General features: G+C 42.6%; 2 protein-coding genes across 2 annotated transcripts, besides 1 other annotated feature; one reads left to right on the forward strand and one right to left on the reverse strand.

Annotated features, from left to right (window-relative positions):
* Positions 1-2,128: 2,128 nt before the first annotated feature.
* Positions 2,129-3,617, forward strand: UA08_09461 (hypothetical protein; the record flags this gene model as incomplete). Its single annotated transcript, XM_020265388.1, has 5 exons — positions 2,129-2,268; positions 2,465-2,517; positions 2,554-2,905; positions 3,245-3,449; positions 3,501-3,617. 5 exons carry the CDS (start codon positions 2,129-2,131, stop codon positions 3,615-3,617), a joined length of 867 nt encoding a protein of 288 aa, XP_020115421.1.
* Positions 3,618-6,098: 2,481 nt separating this feature from the next.
* Positions 6,099-7,985: a repeat region (Identified by RepeatMasker using a combination of RepBase library and repeat library created with RepeatScout).
* A 267-nt stretch (positions 7,986-8,252) lies between these two features.
* On the reverse strand, positions 8,253-10,709 carry UA08_09462 (hypothetical protein; the record flags this gene model as incomplete). Its single annotated transcript, XM_020265389.1, has 5 exons — positions 8,253-9,199; positions 9,255-9,628; positions 9,679-10,001; positions 10,054-10,315; positions 10,381-10,709. 5 exons carry the CDS (start codon positions 10,707-10,709, stop codon positions 8,253-8,255), a joined length of 2,235 nt encoding a protein of 744 aa, XP_020115420.1.
* Positions 10,710-11,122: the final 413 nt, after the last annotated feature.

Below are 11,122 nucleotides of genomic sequence, written 5' to 3' on the forward strand. Positions count from 1 at the left end.
AACTCATACATATGTACAACGTTTACATATGTAAAAGCTGTACATATGGAAAGAGCGTACACATGGAAAGAGCGTACACATGGAAAGAGCGTACACATGGAAAGAGCATACATATGGAAAGAGCATACATATGTATAGCTTTTACAGGCGTATAATCCTTACATCTTGACATATTACGAATGTATAGCTCTCTCGAATGTACATACGTGCCTTGATGTTAGCTTAATCACACTGGATTGCTACCTTTTTCTGGTTTTTTGGAAACCATTACAGATCGGGATCATCTACCAACACCAAACGGTTACACATATTGACTCGAGACAAGATCGTTGTCGTGAACAGGAAGATTGTTGATGGCTGTTACAGCACAAGACGGTGCATACGACACTAAACGGATCATGAAAATCGAATGAGAGCACACTGACTTGACTCCAAACGGAAACGTACGCTGTCGGTGCGAGTTGATGTCGGCGTGACTTGGTGTCAGTACGGTTGTTACATTCCCGTTCGGGGAGATGTCCCGTTAGGTGACCAGTGCTTCCTTTATGGATTCCGCTAGATGATCCTGCTCCAAGGTTTCATAACAGATATGCCTTGACATGAAATAGGAATCCTTATTGACGCTGCACAAGACGGGTCGTACCGCACCAAACGGGATTTCTTACAGCACAAGACGGGTCGTACCGCACCAAACGGGATTTCTTACAGCACAAGACGGGTTGTACCGCACCAAACGGGATTTCTTACAGCACAAGACGGTTCATACGACACCAAACGGGATACCTTACACTGTTTCCGTTCCAGATCACTGCTCCCGTTTTGACAATCTTCCCAATGCACAGGGTGGGTCTCTATGTCGCTAAGAGGACCACGACGTAAACTCGTATTCCTTCAGAGGAATAACAGATAGCCTTTTGAAATTGCAACTTAGAGATTTATTACAATGTAACTTTCTGACAACGGTGTGACATGATAGGCTTGATTGTTGATATTTTAGGAGATGTCTCTCATTCATACCAAGCCGCATATCCCACCAGAATCCGACCACGTATCAGATACCTTATACATCAACTGCACAAGCGGACAGAACCTCGAAATGGAGATCTCCTTGGTAACGGTTTTGTTGACAGGCTTGGGAGGTCGCCTTTGGGTGATCTGAAACAGAACCTGAGTAACAAGAGTCTTCCCGACCGATGCTCTACTAGACTGAACAAGTTTAATGAAAAGAGTTTTTAAATTGAAAAGAACGTCTGACTCCTCAAATTTCCGAGGTCCACTACTCTAATGCCGCACCGTATATGTTGATTAGCCAGCTCTGTGGTTTCCCACTTCCCACCATCGCTCGTAACCGAACAAACTGCTTAGATATACTTCCGATAACCTCTGTATGTAATTAGCAACCTGAGCAGCGCCTCGTGAAATTTGAAGCGGACAAGCTCTGCTCCCTGCGGCACTTAAAGGTCCCAATATAATGAATCACAATCGGGGGAGTTCAAGGACCACACACAGCTGTATGAGGCCGCCGTTATGTATGAAGTATATGATATCCTGTTGTTACATATACTATTATTTCCGACACAATAGCAGTATTTTCTATCTTATCTTCACCTGATCTTGTTGTCAGTACTATGTCTTGTTGTGTCGTATACAATTGTATACTAGTTCCGACTACTACGTTTAGGTTATGGTGATTGATAAATCCTGCCAGTAAAGTTTTTTTAACTCCAGGTACCAGTTCTGAACGGGGCCGAGTTGGCTTCTGGCAGCATTTTCCCAACATGAGTGTGGAACACTTCCTAACTTACTGGTAACCCTTTTGGAACGAGTCCATTTCCCCCAATGATTCTAATTCCAGTAGCAGCCCCGTTCCGGCAACGCGAGAGCACCTCACAATGAATCTCTATCTTGCAGAATATTAAACTTCGGTTATAAAAAAAAGGTACTTTAATTTCATTAGTGTAACTCCATGCCTCGCAGCCTACATATACTACACCAAATTAAGCTCGTGTACCCTGTTCGCCAAATTAGTCATGCACTTGCCTATAGAGATAGTACTGCTCATTATCTCTTACCTTCCATCTTTGGAAGTCAAGAAGTTATCGCTAGTGGACAAAAGAACAAGAGCGATATGTATTCCGTCTCTCTTTGGTTCAATACGAGTAAGGTTCTCAAGAAGCAGCCTCGGAACACTGATGAACCTTACAACGTCCGCGCTATGCCAACAAGTGACTTCTTTCACATATGTAGTTCCACAGCTACTGAAAACAGGTACGAGAAGTACTAGAAAATTTGCATCGCCAACTAATTATCTTTCAGACGTTACCAATTTTGATTTCTTCAAATGTTCTATTTTGACGCCGGAAGCCTATGTGGAAGTGGCTAAATCTCATTTTGATCTGGGTTTTCTACCAAGAGAATGTCTGCCTTATATGACGATCTTTCAAACTGTGCAGAATATGTGCAGGAAACAAAATCAAATCATTGAGAATCGCATCGACCAAGCCGCACTATCGAAAGGTCTGTGCGTATTTCCACACTTGAAAGAACTCACAGTGTGGTTCTGTATGCCTCTGGAGAGGAAACCATGGCTGGAAGCATATATTGGTCTCAACACGAATATAACCGAGGGGCTGTACACACACCACATACGAGTGATTGCACAAGCCCTCTCTGACAGAATCAAGTGGGGCTTGGACCAAGTCGACAGTATTCATTTGCAGGGATTTCAAATTCAGGCCGGACATCAGTACGAGATCTCAGATTTAATGTCCCTATCGTCGCATTTACAGGAGCTGCTCGTTGGTATACGAAGTCTAAAGATGACGAATTCCGATTCCGCTTTGGAGTTACTTTCACAATGGGATCTGAATATCGATCAGCTTGACATGTGTGATATGATGATCGAGTACGATACCCTGAAACGGTTTTTTTCGGCTAATCAACCAACTCTTCGCTCAATCGGTTTCCACAATGTCGTCGTGACAGAGGTTCCATTCGAGGAATCTACATCTCAATTAAACGTGGATATTCTGTCTGGACTGATCGGTGCTCAGAGGGGAGCACAGGGCCAGGCAACCTCCTGCCATTGTCATTCTCGGCACAGTGGCTGGAGGATTTTTTGGGAGAACGAACCCCTTGTATAATTTGTTCCTTAAGACAAGCCATTAGAAACAGCAGATATAAATAAGATACAGGCCCTTCTTTCAAAGCATCACAAATCAATTATATACATATTACGAGTCAGACACCCCATGGATCCGAAAATCGAGCGACGCAACGCCCTTCAGAGGCGCAGCAGACGAATGAAAAGCCTTCTTCTTAAAGCAGTCGATATGAGCATTCTCTGTGATGCAGAGATAGTTCTTGGTATTCGAATCCGAGAGACGGGACGTGTCACTACATTTTGCTCTGACCCAGAAGGACTCTGGTCTCCTGATACCTTGAAATTGGTATGTTTTGTTTCGATTCGTTGATATTGTACTAGGACTGACATTGAATAGAAAAATTACTACCCTATCCCCGTCAATATGACACTAGACGATTTTCCGCACGGACAAGGCCGGAAACAAGAGCAAAAGCTAGAAGAGATAAACGACGAAGTTGGTGGAGAGGAATGAACACCTACCCTCATTCAGCTGAATTATGGAGGTGATGAAGAAGGCTAAGCGCGGAGGATATTCAAAGTCTCGCATCCTAATCTAGAATTGTCTCATGCACTGAATTATAAGGACGGAGATTCTACATTTCAAACAACCATACACTCTACTAGAACCTATATTGATCAGTCAATCAAAAAGAAAAAAAATAGCCAAACCACGGTACGATCATTTAGATTAGTCGGTTCTCTTTTTTGGGCATGTATACTACAGCAGATGTTGATGCCGATGCATCGAACACATGCTGCGGAATTTATCTCAATGAATGAGGATTGACTAGTATGATGCTTCTAGCAGAACAACTTGCAACCCTAGCTTAACTCAACCGACCAACAAGAACGAAAAGGCTTCTATACCTAGCTACTACCGCTTGCGGGTGATTGCTTTTGTTTGAGGCATTCCATAGTATTGTCTTTTTTCAAAGCCGAGCAACTTTAGAAGCACCCCGAACGGGAACAACCGTGACTCAAAATCAGAACGGGTATATCCAATGCCCGAACTGGAACGTGCACCCAGGGATTCGAAACAGGAACGAATGCCTAGTGATCTGCAAATGGACATATGGAATATATATCGATTTTGATTCGTCGAAAGAAGCGTTTCATTTTAGAAAAGGTGGCGATTCGGAGTTTATTCCTGTGTGTGCCATGTTTCTTTAATCCATGAATGACCACACTCTCAACCTTATTCCCGTGCGTAAGCTATCCGGAGAAAATAACCCATATTTCTTTACTCTTCCCGTGATGGAGTTACATCACCTAGAAGCGCCAGATCATGCATGTTCATCGACACGGGGTTAGGTCAAGAGGTGTCGAACTGTAATAAGAAATTCGAGTTCAGATACAGCATGTATTTATACTAGTTAGCTAGATGCACAGTTTGAAATTGTATATTGGTCAATGGCAGAACAACAATATTGCTACTGTCCCGCGAAGGAAAGAACATTGAAACGCAGAATGCTAGAAAACACACGCTTGCCATATCTTTACTCGCCTATCCAAGATACACTGATTACAGGGCTGTTTCTAAGCACGATATCCCTGGCCATTCATCTTGCAGTCAAGCGTCACACTTCGGTGAAATTCACCGCGGACGATGGTATACTCTCTACACTGTACTTTTCCAGTGGTATTTGCGTCTTTTGATGCTGACAAAGTCACAGTCTGTCTGCTCATCTCTTGGGTGAGAATTACACACCGTCAATGTCTGGTTGAAACTAAGTCGATCTTAGGGACTATCACTTGGTACTCAGACAGTGATTTTATGTGAGTAAACTCTCCATCTCCGTTGGCGTGTATTGACCAGCATAGATGCCCTTAACCACGCGGGACTTGGAGTCCACATTGCTGATCTTGCTCTATCAACACTTAATCAATATCAGAAAGTAGCGCCACACATGTACCCCTGCCAGAATATACGCAATGCTAACTATACTTGGTTAGTTGTATCTCAGTGCCATATGCCTTTTTATGTCTAGCTTCTGCCTGGCAAAAGTTGCGCAGCTATTGTTTCTATATCGACTCACAAATACCCAAAGTCGCTTTCGTGCCAGCATATACTATGTAGCCTGTGTCATCGTTATTGGATCAATCACGACCTCGGGTTGTCTGATTTTCGCATGTCGACCAATCTCCAAGTCGTGGAATGCAACTGAAAACGGACAGTGTCTCAACCGCGGCGCAGTCTATGTGGCGATTGCTGTGTTAAACATCCTCTCCGATCTGACATTGACAATACTTCCGGTTTCCTTGGTCATATCTTCGCAATTGACCTCTACCGACAAAGTGCGCATTATTGCGATGATGCTTGTATTTTTCATGTAAGCGATGTTCTGTGGAAAGTAAAGCCTTTGCATCATTAATGTTCCCTGCAAGATAGAACTGTGATAACGGGCGCGGTCCGGCTGACCGTCACAATTACCCTTTTACACTCCAGCGATGAAACCTACGATTCCGCACCTGTGGCATTGCTCGTGTAAGTTCTATAGCATTTGGCAGGCCGTGTGTATGCTGACAGAATACTCAGTGGGTTTGAGTCTAATTTATTTATCCTCACGGCGAGCCTACCGGGGGTCCGACAATGCTTTCGCATCATTTCAAGCCGTTCCTACAACCACCACACAGAGAGTGATTCCCTCACAGCTCTCGATTGACGCGAGAATGCTATAATGACAATCTAGTCTGCAACAACATGGGAGAGATTGATTTCGCACCTGACTATATCTCCTTCCAGTCCATATAGGCAGCCATGCGTCTAATCAATAAAAGAGCAGTCATATTATATCTACACGTCATTGATGCATAGAATATCTCAAGGTGAAGGATATAAGGTAGTGAATAGTGATGGATTAGAAAGAAGATAAGTAGTTATCTCCACGTGGGCAAAGTTAGGGGTACGGACTTACGGATTATGTAATAATACCCTTAACTTAACGTAACTAGTTAACGTAACCGGACACCCACCCGGCCACGACACCAACCCGGCCACTTCCTCCGGAAAACGCGCTTTATATTAATTTTACCCCGAAATTTCTAACTGAAATAATAATTATATACAAAAATTTAACCAGTAGTATGATTAGGACATCTGTTAATTTTATGTCCAATAATTCCATATCTACTACACTTTGGTGGCGCTCGTACGCGTGGTTGAGAGGCTTGAGCCTCGGATTCAGCTGGGGCGGCTGGAGGAGGTTGAGATGTCTCATTTTGATTATTTATAAGAGTCTGAGCTTCTTGCGTAGTAAGGGAGCCTTTGTGAGGTAATTGAGCCTTAGATTGTCTTTTTTTTTTGCTTCTTTTTCTCATTTGCAGCCCGTAAATCATGTATTTCTTTTCGTATAATTAGTAGCTCATTTATTGTTATTTTGTACGCTTTAGACATCTGCTCGATTGCCTAATTAACCACATTTAATGGGCTTGTTGGCTGTTGAGCTATATGCTTTTTAGCTGTACTTGATTGGTGTTTGAAATGGCGTAGATTTTGAGGTGTTTGAAAGCAGGAAGATTGTGAATTGGTATTATCACTTCTTAAAGGGGGTGTTGGGGTCTGAAGCTGAATATGAAGCTGTTGATAGACTTGATCTGGATTAAAAGGTACTAATCCAGTTGCTGCAAAGCCATTTTGAATAGTTTTAACTTTATATGTTATTGTATGAGCTTCTGGAAAGGCTTTAAGGAAATTATGCTTATTAATATGATTATATCCGAGTTGTATGCGCTGCTCAACTAACCGTCTATATTGTTGTTTTAAAATAGTAAAACAGCTCATATTAAGAGGCTGTAAAAGATGTGAAGAGTGAGCTGGCATATAGATTGGTATAATATTGTTTTGCATGTAGATTTGATTAAATTGAGCAGTAAGATGACTTTCATGGCTATTAAGAATAAGTATCCGATATCTGCCCTTCGTACAATCAATTGTATAAGGAATAAAGTGATTTTGGAGCCAATTTATCCTAATCTTATCTGTTGTCCATCTATTATTGCTGATATTAAGTCTCTAATCTTGTGGAAGAGTCTCAAACCATCCTTTTTGGAAAAAAGTTGTTGCTTTAAAGATCATGTATGAGGGTAAGGCTTAATCAGTAGAGTTGACTGCCTCAATTGCAGTAACCTATTCTTGGTTTCTAGGTTGTAATAAATAAGGCCTTCCATATCGATCACTACCTGTAATAACCTTTGTAGATGTGAAGAGCCCTATAGCAAAGCCAGTCTTATTAAAGCTGTATATATCGTCAGGTAAGATTCTATATTCTTGTATAGCCTCTTGTACACAATCAAAATGCTCTTGGATTACTTTAATATCCTTGCATTTAGCCCGCTTATAGTTGTATTGTTGTGAGAATTGCATTTTTAGCTCTGGATGGTGATTAATGAATCAATTAATCCATCTTTCACTAACTTGTTTATTTCCGTGTTGAGAAAGAAGTAAATTGGCTATATCTTGTACAAGAGTAGGCCGAGGAGGTAATCCACGCTTATCAAGGTTAAATATCCATTTAATAATTGACTCCTCTTTGATTTCTGTTAATTTATGTCTATTTGTGTGTTTTTCGCTCTTTGATTGGATGCCGTTGAGTCGATCTTGGAGAGTTGTATGAGGAATAGAATAGATAGTTGAAGCTTGACGAATACTGCGAATTTGTCCATTTTCTAAATTGGAAATAGCTAATAAGATGCGGCCTTCTATTTCCTTTGAATTTGACGCCTTTTTATTGCGAATTGGTGGCATAACGACGCGTTGAAAATCTAGTAATAATATAGAGCGCGTTTTCCGGAGGGAGTGGCCGGGTTGGTGTCGTGGCCGGGTGGGTGTCCGGTTACGTTAAGTAAGTAGTTAGGGTCATGTGATGTGTATTAGGCACAAGACTCATGTAGAGGGGCGACCAAAACAAAATATGTCTATAATGCATGTCTAAGGTAAATACTTGCTATCGTAGTTCAGGTTGTTCTATTGTCTTCATCATTTTGCTACTTTTTCAAGAACTCTAACCTATGAGAAACATATCTCGGACTAGGGTTGATATAAGCACGTGACATTGCATAAGCATACTCACACTCAATGCCGAGTTCGGAACGATCAGTCTGTCCTATGTCATATGTTTAACTGGTGTACTGCGGCAACATGACATTGCCAATGCATCTGTTCTAGATACTCCATTCCATCAGCGCAGGACTTGCATCTTCGATCGTTCATATGTATTGGTCGGAAGTGTCTGAGAAGACTTTGATACTGACTGTACTTCTTGCCGCATTGAAAGCAAACTAGAGGTTTTTTGGCAGTCTGGGGTTGCTCCTGTTCTATTTTGCGTTTCTTTTCGATAATAGGTTTATCATCCTCCGTCTTTTCGATCTGCTTTGTCTCCACGCTCAAAAGTCTAACCTCGTCATTTAGACGTCGTTTGCCTTTCGGCCGGCCTCGAAGTGGTCCGCCTTCTTCATAATCGCAATACATGATAATAACCTCAGTGCCTACATTGCGTCGCTGCCATTCGCCTTCAAATGTCCATTCTACCGGGACAGCCATTAACCCCTCTATAAGCATGGTCTGCTCCGGTGGTGTATCATCATCCAGTTCTTCGTTCAACTCATCTTCTAGGAGATTAGTTCCTGAGAGCTGGGCGTTGGCATCTTTGACTGCTTGCTCATCACTAAAGGCTCGTCGGACTTCTTTTTTTCTCCGATATCGCAACCGCTGCCGCGTATTTTTGATGTTACGTTCTGCTTCAGCGACAGCATGTGCGAGCGTGGCATCCGGAGTTTGCTGAAATTGGTCTAGCAGGGCATCCCGGTTACTGATAGCAGTTTGCAACTCTGGATCATCTTCCACCAAAGCCTTTTGAGTGTCATCGAGATAACGTGGTCGTCGTTTATCAGCGTAACGCCTAATGCTAGTCAAAGCTCGATCGATAACCTCATTGGGGTCCAGCCCAAGTACCGCTTGTTGCATCTGAGTGTGGTTTCTGGGACGGTAATATTTGAGGAAGGTGGAAGTATTGGCATGATTGAGAATCAAATTGCGTTCAGAGTCACTCACCCATTCTAGTGCCTTCTGGTCAATAATAACAAACCGTGTACAAGCAGTCAAGACACGTACCGGTTTTGTCAAGAATTTTTCCTGTGCCATACCGGAATTGATGGAAGAAGAACCACTTTAAGAGTCCCATAATCTCCGAAATGGCACGTATAGCCGCATTGTATTGACTATCACTCATAGGTTGATCGCGAAGAATCCATGGCTTTCCATCAATCAAATCCACCTTGCAGAACAGATAATAATTATCCATTTCCTCCTTCAATGGCAACGGTAACTCTTGACAGTTACGCATCACAAAAAGGCGACGAACATCATCCATTGATCTAATATTAGCCTGGAAAGCCCTCGCATGCAGCAACAGTCCCATGATAAACACATGCGGGCTGAACACGAGAGAGACACCGAGAATTATCTCGGGAAAAGAAAACGTATTCCTGTTATGACATCAGTTTTGATCTTCTCAGTAGACATTTGTTTAGCATACAGATTTGTAATTCCAAGAAGGGATTTGATGTACTTGGGTTTGATGGCGATGTCGAGTATAGGAGGTCCCCCGTGAGGATTTCGCAGTAAACTGATGCGAAGATGCTTATACTGGAGTTTTAGAATAGCAGTTTTGCGGCCAGCAGTAAATAGACCGAGCATTAGGGCCAGGCATAACATGATCCGTTGGATGCCCAGGTAAAACCGTTTCTTGCGTGTTTGTAGGATTGTCTCATTGAACTCGATCATGTCGTCAATATACACTGGGTCATTGTCGCGAGATTGGGTGCCCAGCTTGTTCTCGTGAATTAACCATTGTCTGGCCTACAATTTGTTAATCCAAAATTACATCACCATAAGTCCGCTGGTACCATACCGTGCGTAAGCTCTTCACCATGTCTTTGTCCATCTTGTGGCCTAATATGTCCTCGTAATAAATTCGAAAATACTTCCAATCAGTGTTAAAAGTGCCCGCCTGGCCGTACCCTGGCAGCTTTCGACCGTCCGTCCCATATTCTAGTTTGAAACACCATTTCAAAAATTGAAATATGCAATCTGCGGATGCTTGCCGAAGAGCATTCTCTGGGTCGCTCCATCGTGTGCAATCTGATTCATTTTCTCCATTTTTCCGGCAGAATCTATGCACGAGTGAGTGAAACACGTCTATAATTGAAAACAAATTATATCGCAGTGCAGGACCAACCGATGCCAACGATCAATTACACGCTCCTTCAACTTCTTAGTGCCTTCAGCTCGGTTGAAATTCGGATCAATATCGGAGAGTCTCTCCGTAGTATCAATATCCGGATCCTTGTATGTTCGACCTTTAGAGGTAGTGATTTGTGCTGAAATGCCCCCTTGTAGTTGTTGAGGAGGATGTGTTCTCCGTTGAGACTGTGGTGTCTGGCTTCGAGTCGGTATACTACGAGAGTTCTCGTCTGGCTCGGTGATATCTGGATCCGACGTCTGATAGCTCCTACCAGATCCTGTCTCCGTCTCATCAGGGTCGTCAGTCCAATATTTATTAGGCATCGCTCAGCGTGAGTAAAAAAAAAAAAAAGAAAGAAAAAAAACTGATTAAGAAGTCCTGGGAAGAATTCAGACTTCGCAAGGATGAATGAGAAAAGAGGGAGATAGGACAAGGGTTCTAGTAAGGTTGATAGAAACCTTAACGAAGTACTTAGACTGCTCTTAAATAGTAGTTACTGAATCGGAACAGTTTTTGCTGAATAAAACAATCGTTGACACTTTAGCTGTGGAAGTGGATCCGATGGGGTTGAGTACAGAGTGCGTGGTGATAGTTTGGTAAAGTGCGTGGCGGGAGCCAATGTACCACGCAAGCCGGAAAATAGTGACTGTTTGAGCCTAGTGCCGCTGCCCGGGTACAAATTGAAAATCTAATATAGTAGAATTTCAATTTGTACCGGCGCGGCCGGATTCGGCTT

The sequence above is a fragment of the Talaromyces atroroseus genome (genome assembly GCF_001907595.1).
Source record: "Talaromyces atroroseus strain IBT 11181 chromosome Unknown scaffold_22, whole genome shotgun sequence".
Taxonomy (NCBI): domain Eukaryota; kingdom Fungi; phylum Ascomycota; class Eurotiomycetes; order Eurotiales; family Trichocomaceae; genus Talaromyces; species Talaromyces atroroseus.